The sequence below is a fragment of the Helianthus annuus genome, chromosome 3 (assembly GCF_002127325.2).
Source record: "Helianthus annuus cultivar XRQ/B chromosome 3, HanXRQr2.0-SUNRISE, whole genome shotgun sequence".
NCBI lineage: Eukaryota > Viridiplantae > Streptophyta > Magnoliopsida > Asterales > Asteraceae > Helianthus > Helianthus annuus.
This window is the reverse complement of record NC_035435.2, coordinates 21,624,736-21,650,244: the sequence shown is the minus strand read 5'-3', so window position 1 is coordinate 21,650,244 and position 25,509 is coordinate 21,624,736. Positions and strand designations below refer to the sequence as shown.

At 37.2% G+C, this 25,509-nt stretch overlaps 1 protein-coding gene across 1 annotated transcript; it reads left to right on the top strand.

Annotated features, from left to right (window-relative positions):
- Positions 1-1,990: 1,990 nt before the first annotated feature.
- Positions 1,991-5,658, top strand: LOC110928790. The gene is made up of 2 exons (XM_022171812.2): positions 1,991-2,236; positions 5,407-5,658. Exons 1-2 carry the CDS (start codon positions 2,069-2,071, stop codon positions 5,455-5,457), a joined length of 219 nt encoding a protein of 72 aa, XP_022027504.1. The 5' UTR covers positions 1,991-2,068; the 3' UTR covers positions 5,458-5,658.
- Positions 5,659-25,509: the final 19,851 nt, after the last annotated feature.

The following is a 25,509-nucleotide window of genomic DNA, read 5'->3' as shown; positions in this document are numbered from 1 at the left end:
AACAGAAAACACCACTTTCTCTCAAAAGCTTCTTGATCTTTCTCGAGCAGTTTTCAATGTAACCTTCGGGTTGTAGGCGAACTCCGCTAGTACGCTGCTTCGGCTGTTGTACCCTGGGAAACAAAATGAGTACTCTTGGGAGACTCGGAATTTGTTTTAAGGGAAGCGTGTGTACACGTGACTCAGCCATTGTGTTTCTACCCCTTCTTGTATTGTCGTTTATTTCAGTTGTAATAGTAATAGTGTTAGCTTTTCTAATTTCTGTATTGTAATCTGTCAATAAAATTTGTTTATTTTATTTTATTTACGCGAACGGTTCCTACAGGAGCTTCCTGGCTCATTCCAGAACACACGTACGTGTGTGTGTTTGTGTGTATGTTTCATATGTATAACCTCAACTTTCATTTTACCTCCCTTTAGTCCCTCATGTTTGATAATTAAACATAATTGGCACCATTTTCATATTTCCTTAGCTTTTTACCTTTCCCTTAACTAGGTTAATTAGCCTAGTTACTTATTTCATAATATATCCTAAAGGTACATACAACAATATAAACATTCGGGTTTTGGGGCGTTACAGTTTTGCCCCAAACCTTTAAAAATAACCATTTTCATCCCTGATGTTTCGATCTTGTCTCCACTTTGCTCCAAGGCTCTAACTTAGTTAAAATTTTCAATTTAAGGTAGGGGTATTTTGGTAATTTTACTGATATAAGTATTTAATTTTATTTATTCCTTAATTTTTTTGTATTTTATTGATATTATAATTCTAATTATTTATTTGTCATACATATCACCTATGATTCTACGAAGAGGTTAGAGATTTACAGCTCACATCCTGTTCAAATGGATTTCACAACCCTATTTTCTAAAAGTGAACCATTGTTGGCAACGACATTCACATCCAAACAACTTCGGCTTTCTTCTAGATCTAGAAAAAATGAGAAGTGCTCTGCAGATCCGACAAACAAGATGATGCTTCGATATGGGTTAGATTACAGATCCGACCCGACCTCTAAATAACACCGGTTTCCGGTCGAGTCGCCGGCCACCGGCCTGGCCGGCCGGCAAAGTATCAAACAGTTGAACATGCCTAGCCGGACCGCCTTGACTAACGGTTGCCGGTTCAACCGGCCAGACCGGCCGGTCATCACCACCCCTTCCCTTCTGCTAACAGACCACCACCACCACCATCACGTAATCATTATCCCTCCCCTTCTGTCGTCTGACCTCACCACCACCACCATGACTGTCGTTGGAGTTAACCACCCTAAAGTCATCGTACCCAACCACCACCGCCGCCTCTTGAAAATCTTGTAATCGGCCAAGGTTTGTAGTGATTTCCGGTCAAATATTGTCTAGGGTTTCAAATCATATTCGAGTTTATGGTTTCAAATTTCGTTTTTGATCTCGTGTGGATTTTGTGGATCTAGATCGAGTTGTAGATCTCTTTGCCGCCGTCGCTTGAAGATGTTGTAGTTTCAAATCGAGTTTGTAGGTCCAGATCTGGTTTGGGGAGAGAGGGTTTAAGGATGATGCTCTTGAGTTGCGATGTGGTTTAGATCTGGGATTGTCCCATCTTGTTAGTGTGGTGGTGTGTGTTGTTTTTGGTGGTAGGTTATCTATGTTGTTGGTGTTGGTGATAGGTTATGGTAGCTATTAGTCTGGTATAAAGAGGGGTAAGATAGAAAGAGTGAATGTTTAAAAAAAACATATAGAGATATTATATATGAAAAGACGAAAATGCCCTTGCTTTTATTGGTAAAGTTACTGAAATGCCTCTACCTTAAATTGAAAATTTTAACTGAGTTAGAGCCTTGGAGTAAACCAGAGACAAAATCGAAACATCAGAGAGAAAAATTATTATTTTTAAAGGTTTAAAACAAAACCATTAGCAAAACAGAAATTTGCTCTCTATTTTTAGTTTACTAATCCATAACTACCAATAAACCTATAACTGGATCCGTTCAACAAGCCCATATAGCCCATATAGACCTAAACTCAACAACAAATTCATCTATCTGTGTGTTTTGAGTGTGAGAGAGAAAGCGATCAAAGAAGCACAACAATGGGGGGAGGAATGGAGGCCAACAAGAACAAATTCATCGAAGATTGGGGCACAGTCAGAGAGAATCTCGAGCACAATTTCCGATGGACTCGTCGTAACCTAGCTATCGTCGGAATTTTCGGCGTTGCCATTCCTTATTTGGTTTACAAGGGCACCGTTCGTGAATTTGTAAGTATTTACACACTCTGTTCCATTTACACAAGTATATGTTTCATGATTTGTTCGATTTGGATCTGAATAATTAGTGATGTTTTGTTGTGTAATTGATTTTTGTGGTCAAATGATTGATCTGATTATGTCTGATTGTTGAGTGATTAAGTTGTTAGTGCTGTAGGATAGTGAAATAGCAGTTATTTGGTTAGGTAAAATGTGTCATTTTTGTAATTTTGGTTTTAAAATTAATATTTGGAGGAAGTTTATTTGGTTTTTAGGGTTTTGATTTATGAGGTGATGTTGAAGTATAATTTTATGGTGATATGCATAGTTTGTATTTAAGTTGTTTTTCGCCCGAAGCTACGGTGATTAGTGAAGGAGAAAACATGAAGCTATTTGCCAATACCTCAAAAGGTGAGCCGAGGGCCTAGGGCTTAGGCGCAAGGCGCTTAAAAAGCGAGGGCCTGAGATAAGTGAGGTTCATATCATAAATGTACTAGTTTTTGGGGTTTCAGAATTCAGACATGTTTAGGGCTAATTTAGGCTGGTTATAGGCCATTCATTTAGATGCTCTAAACCTGTTTTCACTGAATTTGCAAAATTTTGCCGCAGTATTTAGGCTGGTTAAGGCATTTTTCTTGAGCCTCGCTTTACCTGGGGGCCTAGACGCTGCCTCTTAAGTACCAAAGGGTCTCTGGCTAGCGGTACCAAGTTGTGTAAAATGGTGTCCCTTCTCTTGGGGTCAAGGGTTTAAGTGTCAAGGTGGACAAAGGTGTAGAACATAGTTATCGATAGCGGCCATAGCAACCGCTATCGCGAATAGCGTTGCGAATCGATGGACCTGCGCTATTTGGATCTCGCGGCTGAAAAGCGTGAAAATAGCGACCTCCGGCGATGAATTCGGCGCCGGCGCTGCTTTTTGGCCGGAAACATGAGAGAAGAAGATGCGACCAGGAAGAAGATGCAGAGTAGCGGCGTGTTTAACACTCCTAGGCCGGTTAAATAACTTTAGGTATTTTAACATTTAACCCCTCTATCTTTCACCAGTTTATATTTAGCCCCTAAAACTTATAACTTTTACATAAAAAGTGTAAAATTAGTTTGTGTACTTAAACATTTAACCCCCTATATCTTCACTAGTTTACATTTGGTCCTTAAACTTCTGAATTTATGCATAAAAAGTATAAAATTAACATTATATACATATATAAATTATATAAATATCTATATTTTTTATTTTTAAAATTTTCTACTACCTTATCGCTATACATGAAATAGCGAGCGTTATTTCATCGGTATCGCTACATAGCATATAGGTACCTTGTTGCTATTTGTCGCTATTCGCTATCGATAACTATGGTGTAGAATTAGGATTAAGGGTAGATTAAATTGCTGTCAATAAAAAAAAGTTACCTCTTAATTTATGTCGGAAAATTTGTTGTATGCTATAAATCTTGGTGGTGCTATCAGCTATGTGATTGTTCAGTGGGTGTCAGTTTTAGAGTCGCCTGATGGTCAAATCTGTAGTATTCTCACTTATGTTTATAATGTTGCTGATTATGAAAAACAGAATTTAGTAATTATTTGGACTTACATTATGTGCATAAAATGAAGTATACATGGAGCCTTTGTAAGAGTTGGTGAAGCTGTTGTTACTTGTTAGTTATCAAGAAGCTTATCGTAATTTATTAGACTATGCATCAATCTATCCTTGGTAAGATGTAATTTACTCATATCCATGCGTTGAATCAGATTTCCTTCATACATTTCAACAGGTTAGAAGGGACCAGAGGTCCAGAACAAGAATGTGCTGTATAATGCAAATTTATATAGTTTTCTTAATGATTTGAACTCTCCATGATGTGTATTTTAACATGTAGATATTAGCAATCTCAGTTTCTACTGTAATGAGCTAATGTCTTTTATTTTGTCCATGTAACGGAACTGTTTAGTTAAGTTTCTAAAATAGCACACACCATTTTTTATAGTTTCCCCGTTTAAGTTTCTATTTTTTTATATAATTCCTTTTTTCTATTACTAAAAAGTTACCAGAAAGGAATATGGTTCTTAAGTCGTTTATTCAAATTCTATATGAACTTCATCTTTATGTTCTAGGCATCTACTACAAAGTTATCTTTGGCATTTATAGTGATAGAGATGAAATGTTATTTTTTTTAGTAATACGTAGATGTTGACTCATCATTATTTTAAACCTTAAGATGATTAAAAGCTATATGTAATTTCTCACAACACTTTTGGGACCAAGGGCAATGATAAACTTTTGTCACTAAGCCTCTCGGTATTAAAGTTATATGGTCTTGCTCTCAGAAAACCTCCAACAACAGTCGGCATCTATCTAATTTTTTTTTTGAAAGGTGTGAATTACTCCCTCCAACAACGGTCGGCATCTATCTAATTTTTTTTTGAAAGGTGTGAATTACTCGTGAATGTCGGGGGGTCTAGCATACGTTGTCTTAACCGGCTCCGCGCTAGAGAGCCCCCTCACACAATAGATCCCCAATTTAAACCCTTCAATGAGAACCCCTATCACCCAGACTCGAACCCGAGACCTGGAGGGGAAAACTCACCCGGGCCCACCATATGTGGAACTTAAATACCTGTGGCCACCACCAGAGCACTTAGGACTTGCACAGTATAAATGACTTATAGGGGAACATTTAGGACTTACACAGTATAAATCATTTGGTGTCCCCAACAACTATCTTGTAATCACACAACTTTAAAAGTGCGTCGGGCTGGTTGGTTAACAGGGTAAAATAGGTTCAAACGGTCGGGTTGACCCGAAAACACCTTTTACCCTTTTTTTTTCTTATTTTAGTAAATAGTTGATGCATCAACTATGATTACATAGATGATATCATTACAATGATAGTCGGGTATATGCATTAAAAATTAATTTAGGGAAACTTTTAAACTTTTCACCCCATTTGACGGTTTTGACCCGGTTCCTTTATTAGATATCTTTATGACCTATATGACTCGTTTGAAATTCAATATAGCCTCAAGGCTCAAGCAACTTGCTCATAGCTAAACGGGTCAAATTTACCACACCTTTTTTTGTAACATGTATTTGCTATATAGGCATAAACCAACTGTATTCCTCTATTTGGTCATTGATGTACACAGATATATAACATTCATATTTTATGCATCTTTTTTTACAGCATATGCAGGATGAAGACAATAACAGACCGTACAGGAAGTTTCTGCCTTGAGATGCATTTCAAATCAATAACATCTGGACGGAACGAAACCTGGTTTCATTACAGACATCTCTTGTTTTGTATGTTGTGTTATTTAGACCCTACTTTTATCTCTGGGCAATCACTATTCTCGCATTTGTGAAACATCAAAAATAATTTTTTAATGAAGTGCCATACGACAGGTGAGTGACTCCTGTTTATCCTGTTTGTAAATGTTGTTACTTTATCACAAAACCATGACTAATATCTTGATATACCCGCCCAAAGAGGAACTCCGGCGATATGAGATTTATACGGTTTGGTTTTGGTGGGCTATAATGTGGAACTTGGAATCATCTGTGTAAATCGATGTTACTATTTTTTGTTCATTTCAAAATATGGGGTTATGTGTATGTAATATATTCATGAACCATTTTATTATTATGAAGCTTGTATTGTTATTTCGAAAAAATAAATCATTTCAAACTGCCAAAACAGAACCGCTAAAACCAACCAACCGGCCCGACCAACCCACCCAATTCAGCCAGTTTGGTTTGTCATGTGTGAAAACCGTGAACACCATCTACTTCGGTTTGCATAATGTTACAAAATTTACGTTTAAACTTCGTTACAACTTGTGCCAGTGTTTTATTGTTGTTTGATTCGTGCTACAGTGTTACAAATTCGAATGGTGTTTGGGTTTGCATAATTGAGTGCGAGTCGCTACTTTAACGAAGAACACGAGTGAAAATATAGAAAGCTTACAAGACAACCACTGGTGCGAGCTAAATCAACCCACAAACGCGACCTGTTGACTATCAAATTAGACGTCCACAAATGTTTCATAAATGGTCTTTTTCTCCTAAAACCTATAAATATCTTTATCAGTCCTTACATTTTTACATTATCACCATTTTTTACATTTTTTTTTAAAAACAAATCAAATTATTTAGAAAAATGGATATAACTTATTGTAAAAGCAAAACTTTGTATAAAGGAAATACAAAGTGAAAAAAAATAATTTATTGTTTCTGTATATATAAACTTCACATATCTTGTAATGTCACCCAAATAAATTTACATTTAAAATAGAAAATAAGAGTAGTGTACATGTCTTAAATGCACATAACGTACAAGCTATTGTTGCACTACATATAAATATAAAACACAATAAATAATAAAAAATATTAATTCCTTTGGGCCCACATCTTTCGTATGTGAGCGCACACCGAGAAGAGCGCTCCATCTAAGACCGAGTTTAATGGTTTGGCGTCACATGCCAAGTCACCTTTAGCGGATGCTAACACCGTGCTTGTGGGCGTTAAACGTGGCTTGAGGATGAGTGTTATAACCAGCGTTATGTGTATATGTACGCATTTAATTTAATTTCTTACCCAATCAAAAAAAAAAAAAAAAAAAAATCCGACGTGACAAGGGGCTGCATTTAGGTCCAAGGGCGCTCTCCTCGTCAAAAATGTGCATCTCTAAATACAATATAGCAAAAGGGTTAAACACTTTCAATGAATAAGGGTGAGAGGGGCACTCCCCTAAGAGGGGAGTCTCCTTTCTTACGCATAACCAATCCTCGTGTGTCACGTCAACTCCCCTCTTAAACTCTCCTAACACCCTAAATTGATGGCGGCACTCCCCTCTTAGGTGACTTGGTTTTTTATTTTTTTATTTATTGTAATTATGCATGTTTATAAAAAAATATTAATAAAAATTAAATAAAATTTAACAAAAGACATTTCAAAGTAGAAAATAAAAATAAAAATTAAATTCAAACTAGAAAATTAAAATTACATTCAAACTAGAAAATAAAAATTACATTAAAACTAGAAAATAAAAATTTTAGAAATCACATGGCCACCCGTACTTGTTAGCGATGTCGCGCTTTCGGGCGAGGATGAACGGCAACATATTTGGCGGAGCATCGTCGTGCGGCTTGAGGAATGTTTTCATATCTCGATGGTAATTGTAGTTTTTCATCGTCTCGCGTTGTTCCGATATGAGCTCGCGAGCCTCCGACTCTCTTTTCTTCCTCAATTCGATCGCCTCCAATTCCATCGCGTGCTTCGCTTCTTTCATGGCGGTGTACTCTTTGAATTGTGCCGCCAACTCGGCCGAGCTTCCCTCGGACGATGTCGCTTGACGCTTGTCTCGCCGTTGTGTTATTTGTGGCGAGGGGTCTTCGTTCATATCGGGTATCGAAGGGTCCACGTCAACGGACTTTCTTTTTTGTGCCGAACCTTCCCCTTCCTCACCCAACATGGGACTTGGGCCCATTTGTTGTGTTTTCGAACGACCTCCCATGCCTCGACATGTTGAAAACCGTTCGGATATCTATCTTTAAATTCCTTTAAAGCGACTTTCATCACGTCGAGATCCTTACACCCGCTTCCTCGTGTGCGATCCTACATATTATAAAATAATAAGTGTTAAAAAAATACGAACTTAGTAAAGAAAATAAAAAAATATACAATGTTAAAAAATATAATTTTTACCGCTTGTTGGTATTGGCCGTTGAAAAAGTTTATTTTCGTCATCATCGGGTTCCATTTAGACCGTACTTGATGCACGGTCCGGTTATTTCCACCGACGGTGGCGTTAAAATGATCTAAAATCTTACGCCAAAAACTATCGCGGTTTTGTTGATTGCCCTTCTTTTTGTTGGTAGAGCAATGTACTCACGCCTTCGCCAACGCCTCTTCTTGGACCTTTGTCCCTTTTTCGCTCACCGTTTTTCCCTTTTTATCCCGAGCGTCATCTTCTTCGTTGCCCGCGTCTTCATCTACATTATATTCATCGTCCTCGTTCTCGTCCTCGTCGCCCAAATTTTGAGTTTCGGGCACTACCTCATCGTCCTCGTCGTCGTAAATAGGTAGAGGACGTTCGACATTTCCTCGTGTAGATGGAACTTGTGGGGAACGAAAACCATATGGGTCGAAGGCGGGGGATTGAGGAGGAGCGTCCATTGATAACAAATTTTGAAAATAGCCGAAATTGGCTTGAAGGTTGGGTGGTTGGGTGTTGTAAAAGGAGGGGTGTGAAGGTTGTTGGAAAAAAAAAACGGGGGTTGTGAAGTGTATCCGAAAGGGGGTTGTGGTTGTGCACTTGCACCGCTCGAACCACCACGAGACGGTTGCGAGCCCCGTCCCTTAGTTTTTTTCTTGGCCTCGCGGGGTTGGTTCTCCATTGCTCGGTTTGAAGTGGGTGTGGTTTGAGAGTATAAAAAATGAGTGAAGTGGGTGTGGTTTGAGAGTATAAAAAATGTGTGAAATTGGTGTGGTTTGAGAGTATAAAAAAATGAGTGAATGGTGTGGTTATTTATATATGTTTAAAAAGTGATTTTTTTTTTAAAAAAAAATTCGACCGTTAAAATGACCGTTCCTCAAAAATTGTGCCTTCTCCAACGCGGCGACTCCCCCCGATTTCCTTCCTCGAATCGGGTCCCCGCCTTGATGGCGGCGGTGTTCCCGATCGATGGATAGGGTCACCGCACCACTCCCCGCTTTGTGCCCCGGATACCCTAACATATTCTTAATTTTGAATGAATGACATATAGACAACTCATATAGTTTACGTTATATATTTATTTTCGGAAGTATGCTACACTCAAAAATATGCCTGTCCAAAAAGCTTATGGCTTGGAGCTCGATTGAAGCTTGCTCAGATTTAGTTGGGAAAAAGCTCGCTCGATATGGCTCGGTTTGAAACTGAGTCGAGCCGGCTCGGTTCGGTTAGAAAGTAAGCTCGGCTTGGCTCGGCTCGGCTCGTAATGAACCGGATTGGCTCGCTTGGTAGCTCGGATTATTTTACTTATAATATATTATATTTTTATATACATTACAATATATTACAAAAAACTGATTATTATTTACATGTATTTAGAAGCGTAATTTGATAATGACATATTTGAAGGTTGATTATCATGCTAATTAACTAATATTGTATTTCCTTGAATTTTTAAAACTTATTTTGTGTTGGTGAACTTGATTTTGGCTTGTAATATATTACATTAAACTTGTTTTGCATATGTTCTTTTGAACTATTGAATAATATTTAGATTATTGAATTTTGAAAGCTATGTATTAATTTTTCCTTTTAAAATCGAGCCAAATCAAGTCGAGGCGAGCCAGCTCGGTTTAAAACCAAGGCGAGCCCAAACTTAGATTTTCAACTCGGTTTCAAATATTAGATGAGCCGAGCTAGCTCTGTTTATAATCGAGCCGAGCCCGAACTTGCCCTGGCTTGGCTCGACTCGGCTCGTGAACATGACTGCTCAAAACAAAGATTGCTAACATATTATGGGTGTTACTAAGGTGTTTTTTTTTCAAAATGATATTAGTGAAAAACTGCATACTTTCGAAATATATATCACTTGTGGTATTAAATATTTGCTTGAAGAAAAATATCTTTAACTAGCAAGTGATAAATTTACAATTGTAGCCTAATTTTCATATAAATTAAAAAGGGAAAATGTCAAATACTAGCAATAAAGTTTTAAATAAAACTGTTCTAATTAGGTCACTTATATCATTTTTGTCTCAATTAGATAACTTAACATTCAAATCGAGCCATGTCATTTTTTCCATGTGTCAAGAAAAAAATGGAGCATAAGATACCGTGGTCGGATTATTTTAATATATGAAATTAAATTTATTAAAAATAAACACACTTTAAGTACATTAAAAATTAAAAAAACAAGTTACAATCCACGTCATCACTCGACGTTAGCATTAAATAAAAGAGAAAAAAGAAACAAAAATCCATATCATCACGGTTACCTATGAAATGGATGAAAAAAATCCTTAATTTTAATGAAAAATGAATGTTAAGTGACCTGATTGGAACACATTTAAAACTTAGGTAACCTAATTGAAACACTTTAAAAACTTGGTTACTATTCTACAAAATTACCCAAAATAAAAAACATGTATATTAGGTTGTGGTGGTTGTAGAACTTGTGTCCATTCCAGACTTTTCTAGCCCACAAAAACCATGTTACGTAAACATCATAACATTATAAAACTTTGTAAATTGTAACTAATCACTACCTTTCTTGCACTTAAGTTAATCCATACCCCAACTTCTTTCAAAAATTCATTTTCATGGAAATAAAATATTATTAAGTCGTTAATTGTTCATTTAAATCAACCAAAATTACTATTTGTTGTGATTATGATGCATAGTTTGTTTTATGTGATGATATTAAAATGCATAACTTACTATTAGGGGGTAGGGGCGGTACGTGATGGAGGTGCCATCAAGCGTGGAACATAACAAAACACCACCGTCACTCCTTCTCATCACTCGTTGATTTGATAACGCGTCAACATATCACGCGTGACTGTTTTGATTGTTTGAGGGAAATTGTTGGGTTGTGAGGGAAAATTGTTGGGTGTGATGAGTGATGGCATTTCCACTAAAATCCATCACTAGTGATGGAATAATGCTTGATGACATGGCAGAACTTGACTAAAAGTTGTGAGTGAGTGATGAGTGATGACCACCCCTACCCCCTTGAAATAAAACACATTTCATCGTTACTATCATACATGTCATTGAGTGAATTTGTCGTCATATTCGTGGGAAAACTACCAAACAACTAAAAATGATTTTATGGTTGTGATTTTGTACTTTAAGAACAACTTAAAAAGAAATGCCCACAAGTTCATGTGTGACATGATTATGTGTATTGAATTGAAATTTTTAGCCAATTGGTCACTTACAATAACTAGATCACTACGTGTTCACACTTGTCTGCGTGCGTTCACATCTTAGCATCTATGTGTTCGCGCGTTTTGTTGATATGTTTTTTACACATATTGTTTATAACGTGTAGTGAACATGATTTTATCAAATAGAACGTAATTTGAACTAACTGTTTTTTTTAAAGTATTTATTCTCTACACGAAGTATTAAACATGACAAATGGGGAGTTTTCACTACAAATATGAAATGTGTGTTGCGACGTCATAATCAGTTAATCCTAAGTCATGCGTCTTGTTTGCAAGTGCAAAATCATAATTATTAACTAGTTTTTTCGTATTTTTTTTTTATTATTTTTATGGTTTTCCCTCTAGATAATCGATTATTTTTTATTTTAGTCTAAAAAAGCACACACATATAAAACTATAAACACCAAAAGTATTTGTAGTTTTGTTGATGTTAACCACTAAAAATTGTCAATGGATTCTCAAACATGACAATTTCAAATAAATCCGTGCAAGTCACTACACTTTAGTGAAACATAATAAAACAAGATTTTTAAATTTTATAATGATTTCCCCACTTTTTGTGGATTTCTAGATTAGTGAAACATAATAAAACAAGATTTTTTTAATTTAATAAAGATTTCCCCACTTTTTTTTTTTTTTTTTTTTTTTTTTTTTTTTTTTGTGGATTTCTAGATAAAAGTGTTTGTTTAGAATGTCGTAATTGTATAGACAAAATATCATTTCTTAAATTTTGATGAAACCAAACGTTTATTACAAGATTTAAGACCTTAGATTTGACACTCTACACACACATATTCCTCTCTACCTTGGATCACATCAAAAGTAATCATTAATAAAACTATTTTACTATTAGTACTTTTTTGTGTACGATAATAAATTACATTCCGTAACCTCATCAAAATTTCCTTTTAATACCCGGATGACAAAATTAGAATGGGTTTAAAACTTGTATCATATGGTAAATTGTATCACATATCGGTCATGCCCTCTTTGGATATAAACTACATGTTGCACTTACAAGTTTTCTCTTATAGTGTTTTGGGATCCCCGTATACGATATTAGGTAGTTAGATTGTACATTTTGGGATTTTTGTCAACCGATACATGATCATAAACTCATTACCAAATGTAATATTTATTATACTTTCCATATCATATACATATTAACATATTCGGTTTTGATGTATGTATATACCATATGGTAAAACCGGATAATCATACTTAATGACATATCGCGTGTATGTACCCGTAAAAAGATTATAGTTAATCTTATACCTGGCCATGTCCTCTAAGACGCAAGTTTCTGTTTTTTTTTTTTTTTTTTTCTAACACGATAATGTTTTTTTTTTCTTCATAAACACTTTATTTTTGAAGTTATTTATTGAGAAATAAGATAATAATGAGCACCAAAGTTATGGTTGTAACATGTTAGGACAATTTCATCTTAGGATTAGAAGTGTAGGACTAAAATAAGCAATTAAAGAAACTTATGAGACACATCACCTTAAAATAGTTTAGAAAAGGACAACCTAAACAAACCCTTTTTACCACAAATATGTATAAATAATTTATCTACCACACACTCTTAAATGACCTAAAAAAAGGTCGTGTTTGTTGTTAACAACTTCGAAAAACAAGTGAAAACTTGCAAAGGGACAATAGAAGAAACAAGAGGGAATTCAACACATATAATTATCATCTAAAGGTGTCTAGTAACCAAAGAATGGCCTCCGGGTTAGCTGCCGGAGATGGGTTTTTTCGTATTGGTGGATTCGAAGGATGCATCACGTCGGGTGATCTAGAGATCACGAGACGACCCTATCACCGTAATTGTAGTTGTGCCCTCCACAACACGCACGTGAAGTATTGCTCTCACGCCTCTTGTATAACCAATATTTCATATCCTATCAGACGTGTTTGGAGTGAAGGCTCATTGGCGTTAATGGTTTCTACAAACAATTGTTCGCCTTGTTCATCGCCTGTTGCGGGACCCACAACCGACATCAACCGGGGCGGGAGATTGTCTTTTGATTAGTGTGAAGAAGAGTTTAAATTATAATCTAAAAGGTTTGATTTTTCAATCTATTTTCTTTTGTTTGAAATCCTTTTTTGGAGGTGGTGTGTTAGAATAATCTGTTTGTAAGTGACATTCTCTTCACATGGTTCTCTAGATGAGAAGACATTTTAAGTTGTATGTTCATATGTTTTCTCACATTGTATGCTCATTGGAAACTTGTATTTGAGATATGTTTCTTGCGTAATTTAATTTGAAGGAAGGTTTTATTTTCTTTAAAACGAATACTTTCTTGTATTAGGCTACCGCACTCCCTAAGTTGGAGAGTTCCGTTTTCTCACTCCAGACAGACTATGTTGTCTTAACCGGGCCTACGCTGCTTTCAGAGTTTGGTTTGGGCGTTCCCCCGGGAAACCATACCACTGTCACTTGACAGCCGTTGTACCACCACAAGAGCTTAACATTCTCTAGCGTAACACATGGGGAAAACCCGGGTGGGCTCAGGATAGAACCTAACACCTCTGCAAGTAGGCTAGGCTCTATCTATCATTGTCTAATCCACCAAAATGACACAAGTGAGGATTGAACTTGAGCCTCCTTTGAAAAACTCAAACTTCCTTATCATTAGGCCACAAGTGGTGGATCTGAAGGAATGTGCTTCTTTTTTTAGTACAAACCCGATTATAGACATGTGTGGTCCTATGGACGCATGAAAACAATATATGTGTGGTAATCGTGTCAGGATAGACGGGTGGAATTCTGGATTATAAACACAACCCATGTATTTATTTATTTGAAAATTTATGAAGGTCTATGGATCTATTAATTACATTAAACTTAATATATACTTTTTTTTTATAAATTTACTAATAGATTTATCTTTTAAAAAGTTAAAAATATATAAACCCTATATTTTAAAACTCAAATAAATAAATAAAAATATAAATACGCAATCCGGCTATCAGTTCGTGTTCTTCACCACTGACACCGCTGCTACAGACAAGCCAAGGACGAGCACCACTATACGACCATCCGTGACAGATGCTACATGGTCATCCGTCTCCTTCGTAAAACGACCATTAGGGATTCTAATTTGAGAATTTGAAGTGTTTTATATCCAACTAGTTTGTTTGTGATTGTGGCGTGGCTTAAGAAACACGTATTCTAACCTAAAATGTAAGTCATCTGAATTAAAAGTTTTGTTACACTTACACGAAATTAGGTGACCTTTCTATTGAATTGAACAATTGATTAAAGCCACGTAATTTTACACCTAAAGGAATACAACTAATGTACACGATACATTTCTAGATACACAAAGTCAAAGAAAAAAACTGAACCTAAATGGAAGTTATGATCCCACCTAGAGGAGTAGGATCAAACACAACCACATTTCGTATACAAACTGTAAGAAACCATTTAAAAAGTGTCACGTGACATCCAACCAATTATAGAGAAATGATAAAATAATATCCTAAATAATATCAATTATATTGAATTCCCTATAAATATGCTAACAAACAATTAATTCTTTATTTGGATTTTCCTTTTGTTTTCAAATATGTGCTAAAATCAATTATCTTGATTAATTTTTATGTGCTAATATAATTTAAAAGTGCTACTTTTATGTATGTATTGTTTTGTTATGCGCTAATTTAACTTTTTTTAAGTGCTAGAATCTGTCTGTTCTTACAGTTTATAGGATAAATATGATTTGTACCGGAACCAACCTCTCACGCAGATATGCATATTGTATGCTATTTCTCGAAGGAAGACAATAACACATGTTAGAATTGTATACTCTCTCAACACTTTTCCAGAAACTAAAGCGGAATCTAAAATCGGCTCAATCTTTTTCAGAAACTAAAGCGGATTATAAAACTAGAGTCTTTTAGGTAAAACCAATATATTTCTTTTTAAGATTCTAATACACGAAAATACAATGACACGTATATTTTGTATACTATTGTAAAAGGCACACGATCACACATATGTGATTCAAGTGAATTTTAGGGAAAAAGAAACCCTAAGATTTTAGTAAAGTGAATTTTACTTTACTCCACGTGGTCTAGTAGCCTCGGAAGTGTACGTTGTTGTTTCTTTTGCTAGTAGTTGTCTCCAATAAAACGGTATAAAACAAGACAAAATTCTAATGCTCAACAAGTCTACTATGTCAACACTTTGCCTCTATAACTATATATATGTGGTATGGCATTGTAATTTCCAAACATCATCTCATTCACCTTTTTGGTTGAGATATATAGTTGGCACATAGTGATTATCATGGCCACCGGAGCGGCCGGAGGTGGGATGTTTCGGGGAGTATACGGCGGATGTATATCTAGCGACGGCATGGGGACTCAACACAGGCCGTACCACCGCAACTGCAGTTGTGCTCTTCATGATTCCGGTGGTGGTCATTGCTCTCATATTGCCAAAGTGTCGTACCCAATTAGGCGGTCATGGAGCAAGGGATCCATGGTGACACTGAAGTGTTTGGCTTCTCCGGTTTCCTCACGTCTTTCTACTTCGTTGTCGCGGGTGTCTAGCGAGTTTGGCAACACATGTTCCAAATCATGGTGATGAGTTAAACATGAGTTTCTTTTTATATTTTGTCCTTGTTCATTCATATGTATTGATTGAATGGGTTCAGTTGGATCCTATGTACCGTGTACGTGATTTGGTGACTCCCTCGTTGTAGTAAGGGTTTAAATCCCTACATGCAAGTTGCTTATATATGGTATTTATGAGTAAAAAAAACTTTGGTTAAAGAAGCAAATTTATGGTAGGAAAACATGAGTAAATTTATACATGCATATATACTATGGATATCAGTGGCGGAACCAGAACGATTTAGTTAGGGGGTCATCATAAGCTTATATTCTATACTGGTTCAAACTAGGGGGTTCATCTCTAAGTTTGTTCTTCAAAAACTCAAAATTTATAAATAAAAATTTAAAAAGTTCCGGTGACCGGAGGGTCAACAGACTCTCTTGACCCCCCTCTGGTTCCGCCCCATATGGATATGATGACCTATATATTGCTATTGACTGACTAAATTTAACTTACATGTTTAGCTCAAATTAACTAATGTAGCTTTGTCTTTTTTGTAGGAAAAATAGTCCACTTTTGTTCTCTTTTAATATATACCTATTTTTGATCATACACAGATAATGTATATATTCCAGTGTTATCATAACTAGTGGTATTAGATCCGCGCGTTGCGCCGGAAATCCTCGTGTTGCGATGTCGTGGGTGGGTATTAGTTCGTTTAACTTCGGTAGTGACACTTGTTATAGCAACCAATCGAGAAAAAACTAAAAAAAAATCATGATATGACAAAAAATATACCAGCACAGCGGGAATTGGTCGGTATTGGTTTGTTTTGTTACGCCACCTACACTCGTTACAACAACCCATAAAGAAAAAATCTTGATATGACCAAAAAAATACCAACACGTGATTTACATGGATCAAAAAAAGCGCAAGTTATATAAGATATATATAAAAAACCACATAATACATATAAACCACTAAACAACACATAAAAGAATCCTTTAAAACAAATACTTACTATTCATTTAGTTTGGCTATTAATGGTATACAATGGTATACAATGGTATACAATATATATCATCATAAATTTTAGCAGTGCTTTTATTAATTTAAACTATGTTATCACTACAACAAAATTGGATTTTCACCCAGGAAAATCTAAAAAGTGATAGATTTATCTACACTAAAATTTCGAGGGTAACATTCAATTTTTTTATCGTATTTTTATACAATGTAAACTTATGCAATGTAAACGGCATAAAAATAAAAACACGATAATAAATAAGGTTAAAGACATACTTTATAGATTTCTCCTCTTAGGTTTTTGAAAGTTTGAAATCGAGCGATTACATCCTCTTCTTTTACTTTATGAAGACTTTCTGTTTTGACCGCACAAATTAGAGCATTGTTCAAATACTCCTCTCCCATCAATTGCGTAAATCCGTCTTAATAAACTTCATTTTAGGAAAACATCTTTCAACAGTTACGTTTGTAACTGGTAAAATCAACGCTAGCTTCAATATCCTATAAACCAAAATAAAAATATTATATTTTCCGGTTTCCACCATTACACGAGCAAGGTCACGCATTCCCTCTAATCATCTTCCTTTAACTTGTCATAAAAGATTGTAAGATCACCCGAAAGACACCATCTTTCTTCTTTACTAAAATCATTCAGATACATCTCATAAAAATGCCTCTATATTAGATGTGTCAAAATTAGAAAATGAATCACAAGGATATAAACCAGACATATTTTCTATCAAACTAGTTGATACCTCATTAAATAGATTTCCAAGTTCTTGAATTTGTATATCCAAAACCGTATTAAAAACTTCAACTTCAAAATGATGTTGATTAGGAATGATTGTCTTTCGATTTCTTTGGGTACCATCACTTTCCGTCATATCTAACATCTCAATCTTGTGTTTTCCACAAAAAAGATGTCACTCTTACCAACATCAGATAAAACCATTTTGCCTTAGATTATTCAATGCTTGTTTTGTTCCATTTATCAACTTAGCCGCTTCTAACAAGAATGGTAAAGAATTTTCTAACAAGAATCCAGCTCTATTAACATAACCCACTAATCGATACTGAATTGCAATCTATTCTTTCTTACTATGCTTATTGACTTTCGCATCATAGGATCACTTTTGGTTCAAGAGGTTGTCACATTTTTGTTTTGCCTTATTATAAAAACTGTTTTGTAACCGAACATGATCTTTTAAGGAACCAGAATTTAGTCCAATTACAAAAGCCTTCACTTGCAAAAGTATCTCTTCCACGTTGGTTACTAACACTTTCATTAAACAAGCAACAATATAAGTAATATGCTTTTTCTTGTTTAGTGCTATACTCTAACCAATCATATCTATCAAACCATTTTACATTAAAACGTATCTGGCCATTAGGATACTTTGTCCATTTAAATCGAAGACTTGGTGGTTGAAAAGCCTTTTTAACAAGATATGCTCTTTTTATGTCATCTATTTGATTAGGGTGATAACTAACAATAGGGGGTCTATCAGAGGTGTAAGGTCGCCTACTAACCTCTATCTATTATATATGGATCTTTCGCTCAAACAACCGACTCATGTGATGTGCAGAATCCACCACGCGAAACGTACCGCTGTGTAGGTCATGAGACAGAAGGTACACAAGAACAGAGATCAACACGATCTGAGAATACACTTAGTATTCTCAGATTGATAAGCCGTCGCACACATAGTTTGTAGGGTTTCTCTCTCTCTCTCTAGAAAGTTTTTTTGCACAAGATTATTTCCCAAAAATTCTATCATCATTGCATTCATTTCCACTATTTATACAATGACCAAATCTGTAACACATGAGTTCTGGATTAAACAAATAGCAAACTCGGACTAACACATGACCAAATAAACATATCCGAGTTTACAACAAACCCAGACAACATCTAACCAACAAACACCTATCCGAATTTAGCACTAAATTCGGAACAAACGAAACATGAACCTAACCTTCAGAGTTTAACTAATAAACTCGGAATTACATAAGATCGTTTCACAAATTCGGAATACATAAAAGACTAAGACAATTGCAAGTTACAAATAGGACACTTGACATCTTCAAAAGGTAAATCCAGCACTTATCACCAATCAGTGCATTTACAGACTCTCCCTTGATATGTGCGGATCTTGCAAAATAAAACTTGTAATAGTCTTTATCATTGCCTTGAATACGCACTCCCAGAGCCAACTTGATTCTTCACGCAAAATTGGACAACTATGATATATTGAAGAGTAATCTGTTGATCTTCTTCCAAGTACTGAAGTGAGTGTCTCTTCATTTTCTTTAAGTCTTTAAGTGTCACACCCCCAAAATCCCACCTGCGGAGTACTACCGCTTGGAGGCGTGACTGACCAGGATCCAGCCACCAATCATACTGAACAAGCATGTAAACAGTTATAAAAGTTTAACCAATACGATTGGTGTTTCAAACAAACAAAGTTTAAGTTGCAAGCGGAAGCATAAGTCTTAAAGTTAAAACATAAGTTCAAATGGTTTCAAGTTTAACATAGTACGCAGCAATCCGTGTCCCACAACGACTCTCCTCCATGCCAGCTCCAGCTGAGTACCTATGGTCCTGCAAAGCATGTAGTAACGAGTCAACAACTAGTTGAGTGAGTTCACAGTTGGGTGTTTGTTTTAGTTGTTTCGAAAACAGTTTCCTTTACTGGCATCCTGCCGTGGGGGTTACCCCATAGTTTAAAATCGTGACAGGTTCATTCCCAGTTACTCTGGCATTCCAGCCGTGGGGGCTACCCCATGTTAGTTATCGGGCATTTCGGCCGTGGGGGCTACCCCATGCGTACACTAGACTCGTTACCATATCGACTGCTGACTGTAGTCATGTTTATGTGCCCTGAAAACATCAATGTCTATCATCATTGACGTGCCCCAGATCCATTAGTTCATGCCCGTCCTCTGCGGCACGGTGTGAGGTTTGTCAGACCTAAATAGCGCTATCTAACTAATGACCCGCTCGCCATTGGCCCGGCGATTAAGTCGATACAAAAAGGAGGGACTTCGTGATAGAGTTTTGGTCTAGTACGAGTTATCCGTCCATCCGGACGAGGAAATCACATTCCTGAACCACTGCTGTCCTACCCAAGGAGGACGAGGAATCCACGTTCCTTAACCCCGTTCCCAACCCAGGGAATCCCATGCTTTGTAGAGGGTGTGAACTCACCTTGGTTTGCTCGGCAGTTAATCACAGAAGGGTCGGTCAAGTTGCAAGTGGTCAACTATGTCCTAACATAGATACCATTTATAATCAGATTCAAACCAAGCAGTGCACGTACAAGTAACGATCCTAGCATACAGTTCTATCATGGTAGTTTCAACAACAGTGCTCAACATAATCAGTTAACAGTAGCACGTATAGCCCATATGTTCAGCCCAATCACTTAAGCCCAAAACACGCATTAAACAGTTAACACAGAAGTCCACAAGGCCGGCCCATTAACTAAGGCCCGTAACTAAGCAAGTCCAATAAGCGTGGTCTCGAGTCGCAACCGGACTCGCAAGCATGGTTGCGGGTTATGCTGTTTGTGTTGATCATGGATGGTTGCGAGTCGCAACCTATGTCGCAACCATGGTTTCGGCTGATCATGCTAAGGTTTCGAGTCGTAACGGGACTCGTAACCTGTGTCGCAACCTGTGGTCTCGGCTTGTCATGTTATGGTTGCGAGTCGTAACCAGGTGTTCTCGACTCGCAACTGGTGTCGCAACGTGGAGATTTCGAGTCGCAACCAGGGGTTCCGACTCCCCAGCAGCTGCTGATCCTTCGCAGATTGTACTATCCAATAGAATTCATGCAGAATTATGTACTATCCACTAAACATGTTTTGTTGTCTAATATTTACTCAAAATGGATCAAACAGTGCAGATTTCAAATATTCAACACACTTTCATTGCATATTCAAGTTGTTCTTCATGTATTCAAACACATTCATCAAGTTCTTCATATATTCATAACACAAACAACCCTTATTCTACCAAATTATGAACAAGCATCAAAACACTTAGCATAACACACAAACTCGGTTTTTATACAAATCCGATTACATGACAAGTGCAACCCGGTTTCATGTTCATCAACATAAGTGGTTTGAATCACATTTAGACACAAGATACCATAACCCATCATGCCTTATATATCCGAAATCAAGACATATTAACCGATTATCAACATTGTACACATTAGAATCATCATATACATCAAGAACATCATGTAAACACTAATATCCAAACACAATAAACATCATATCATTCATTTTATCATTTAACATAACCAACATCAATCAATAAACACCATAAATACTAACCGGTTGGTGAAGTGTGTGTGTGCCGATCCAAAGTCCAAATCCGAGAGTTCTTGTGCCAACCGATTGGATCCGAGAACTTGGAGGTGTGTTTGTGTTCTTAAGGTTTTAGTGAGAGGGAAAGTAGGAGAGTGTGTGTAGAGGAGTATGGGTGTTGTCAAAAGAAATGGTGGGTGTGGCCATGAGTGTAGTATAAATACTAGTTCTTCATGGTTTACCCTAAAGGGCTTACTAGCCGGTTAAGGAGGTCACGGCCCAAAGGCCCAAATCGGTTATGTTCACTCGAGACCACATGGTCTCGAGTCGGGTCCTTGTTGTCTCTAGTTGGGTTCTCGGCTCACATATACACATACATACATGCATACAAATACAACACATAATCACATAAAAGCTTCACATTTATTATTAAGTTAACAAGTTAACTAGTCACATAGCGTTCAAGCATGTTACATCAAGGCACAAGAAAGGTTCCAAATTTCGAGTTGTCACATTAAGCTTGAAGTTGACCAACCAAACAGGATCCAAAATCCTGATTATTTCTTCGGTAACTTTCTTTTTCGTTATCACGGCTTCCCCGGTCTTCCTATCTACATACCAGTATTTTATCCCTTCCAAGCTATCCAAGTTAAACTGCCTCATTGGAATATTTCTTAAACATCTGGCAGGCTTGTACACAATTTTGTATATGACCTCTCCTAAGAACTTATCTCTATTCTTTACCCGTCTTCCCACAACTGGTTTTAAACTGTTTCCACCGACTGTTCCCACTTTCTTCTTCAAGAATCTTCTTCATCCCATTCATGTTTCCATTAGTGGTGGGAGTATTAACTATAGTTGGGCGATATGATGCAAATCATGTGCATGGAGAGTACTTAAATATTTTACACGTGCTTTGAAGTACTGTACACCATCAGTTTTTTAATCATCACCAACCGGTTTTGAGGATCAAATCCCCAACTGCGAATTTGCCCGGAGTATTCACCTCTTATATCAACGTAAGGTTTGTTCTGGGTCAGATCAGGTGGAGGATCCTTTAGCCACTTATGTAACACTTTACGAGCTTCCTCTAGCACCACTTTAGGATTTGATATCTCTTCAACCGGTTTATTGGTGAAGACATGTTCCTTGAATTCTTCAAAATCAAACTTTGCAGCTTCAAGTGCACCTACGTTCATAGTATACACGACATTATCACCCTTGCTAATCATAAGGTGATCGATACCTGCTACTGCATCGCCGTCCGACTTCCAATCCAACACAATCTCTTCCACTACATCATCTTTGTCAAGATATTCAACAGATGTATCTTCTTCTTCCAAGTCATCAAATGTGATGGATAAACAAGCTTCAGCTTCGACAGGACCTTTACCTGAATCACCTCCAGTGCCACTTCCAGACTCCCCCTGAGCTGCAACATCGGTTGCAGCTTCCGTAGCTTCTGTGCTACTTGGTTGTTCCCTCTGCTGTGAAGCGTTGGGATCCTTGTCCTTATCGAGATCATCCTGGATTTACCTGAGCCCATCAAGCTTGCGATGAGCTTGAACTTGTAATTCTCTGTTGCTACTACTCTCCCGAGTAGCAAAGAGCTCCACAAGCTCAGTTACAATTCTACGTATTTGCTCGTTCGCCACACAAATTTCTTGATGTCTCGTGGTGGAGGCGATATCACGCTTTATAAGAATAGCAATCTGTTGAGCATGAATGTTTATATTAGCAGCCATCCCCATGGGATGTTTTTCATATAATGCAGATTTCTTTTGTAGCTCTCTAATGGTTTTCTACTACTCCTTGATAAGATCTTGATTAGCTTTAATGGTCATAGTTTGTTCAGCAAAAAATGTGAGAACTTTCAGAAACTTGTTTTGCACGTATACCGGAAAAGTTGGACATTCACTTAAGCTAAGCTCAGCTACAAGCTGAGGTCTCGGTGGCGGTGCTGTTGGTCTTGGACCTTCAGGTTATGGTGTTGGTATTCTAGGACCAACAACATCTTTCTGACGAAAGCTACGAGACTTTTGGACAGTTGGCTTCTTCAATCGCGGACCAAACGGTCTTGAATAACTCAGACGCAAGAAGCTTTTGAGTAGACCCTGGTGGCATCCCAATAAACACTAGAGGAAGCGAAGTCGTACTAATTCCCACTGATGTAGCAAAAAATTACTAGATCCAGGCAAAGCCAGAAAAGAACTAAACATCTCAGCAGCTGGTATAACAGAAGAAAGTGTAGGTAAAGCAGAATTTATGGAAGGTCAAGCCTGACTTGAGATAAAAATCAATTCCACAAAACTTGGAACCAGGATAGCAGCTGTAACTTGGGAAAATGAAACTGGATTTCCCAAGATAGAAAGTCCACCGGTGACTGTTGTGACTACCGTAGCTGAGACAACAACATTTGACATAGATTCTGCTACAGAAGATTTGGGAGATGAACTCGAACCTTCACCAATTCTTCAAGGTTTGTACGTCATGATTTGCTTTGGTTGACTAACCGAAGCAGCATCAGGTCATCCCTATCGCTATCACTATCGAAAGAATCAGAAGGCAAGGCATCAGGATCTGTCAGTTTATCATTCCACATAGCTAAACGTAAAGCCCACTCGCAAGAGGGACCGAGCGATTCGACTTGGGATTGAACCCTATCAGAGGAACAGATAATTAAAGCCAAAACTGGATCAGAGCAGTGGATCCAGAATAAGCAGATGTTTACATACAAATCTCTCCCCATGAAAGTGATTTCAACATCTGCTGACCTCCTATCTGCTGATCTTGCTAAATGCTGACCTACAACTGCTGCTCAAGTAAAGACCTGATGAAAGACTAAAGCCCTGCTGATTCAATCTACTGCCTTGAGTCAAGCTCTGCTGATCCGGACAAGTACTGCTAGGTTCACAGCAGTAGAAGGTTGCAGCAGCTGATCAATAGTCTGTTTTGTAATGTAATGTAATAAGCAGTAGTTAACATAGCAGTGTTTGTATAGATCATAGGTTAGAGTTTGTTAGGAGGTTAGATGTCACTTTCATGGTGACGTCAGCTAAGATGCTCATCTGTTTGCAAGTGTCTATAAATAGATCAGTACTTTGTAGTATTCTATTAGCTCTTTTGCATCATCGTCTTCTTTGCACGAACAAACAACTGAGCTCTGGCTGAGGGGGAGTTTGCATTCATTCATCAATCATTGTAATCGTTATTGAAATAAATTCAATCTTCCGATTCATTGTGTAAAGATGTTTGATCAAAGTATTACTCTCGTTTGATTATATGCAAAGTTTGTTTTCATCTTAATTCCGCTGCACACTCATCCGTTTTCACTTTAATTACAAACACAAAATACAATCAGAATCAAACTCAGATCCAACAATTGGTATCAGAGCTTGGACAGTCAAATTTTGATTTAACAATCATTTTGACGTAAATAGTTCAGCTCATAACAGTTGATACTGATCGTTTGTTCGTTTGTTGAAAAACAGAGCAAGGATTAATCACCATTAAAGTTGATTTCTCAGTGTCCGTAAAACAACAAGAATGACGTCACAATCTCAGGATGATAAAAACAACACCGGCTCGCTTTTTAAACCACCTATGCTAAAAAGAAATGAGTACAACATCTGGCAGAGGAGGATGGGTCACATCCTCGCTCAATAAAGCACAGGTTGTTGGAGGTCTGTCGTCTTTGGTCCCCATGTCCCACAGTGCCAAACGCTGAAGATACTAAAAAGTTCGTTCCAAAACCAGTCGAAAACTATACCGAAACCGACTTTCAAAAGATCGAACTAGATGCTAAAGCGTTTAGCATCATAGCATCAGCGCTGCCCAATGAAATATATGCTGGACTGTTACACTGTAACAGTGCCAAAGAGTTATGGGACGCGCTTAAGGAACAGTTTGGGGGAACCGAAGAAGTCATAGAAAACAATAGGGAAATCCTGAACCAACAGTATGAAACATTTTGTCATGTTAAAGGCGAATCACTGACGCAACAATTCGAGCGTTTCAGTTGTCTCATCAGTGAATTGAGGCTTGTTAAAACCACTTTTACAAACTCAACTCAAAATAGCAGGTTCCTCAGGTCACTGCCAGAAAAATGGGACACCATAGCTTTTGTCACCCGAAACTCACCTGAGTTCAAGGATCTGACCTTGACCCAACTCCACGGTCGACTCCTGACCTACGAAAGGGAGTTGAACCAGAAAAGGAAGTTACAAGAGTCAGGAAAAACCGTTGATGATTATACATTCGGTATCACTGCTCTTTTGGGTCAAGAAGAATCTGGGAGTAGTGGTAAGGATCAGGGTTATGATCACTTCATTGACATAACTGCTGGTGCAAATTTTAACAACCCTGATCCTCACACTGCAAGTTTTGCATTCACTGCAAACGAAAACCAGATGTCAGACAATCTAAGCTTTGA

What these genes read in the sequence shown, in the direction of transcription:
- LOC110928790 (XM_022171812.2), top strand. Translation starts at nt 2,069, where the DNA reads ATGGGGGGAGGAATGGAGGCCAACAAGAACAAATTCATCGAAGATTGG. An exon ending in AGGGCACCGTTCGTGAATTT is followed by an intron (nt 2,237 to 5,406) that starts GTAAGTATTTAC and finishes CTTTTTTTACAG; the next exon opens with CATATGCAGGATGAAGACAA.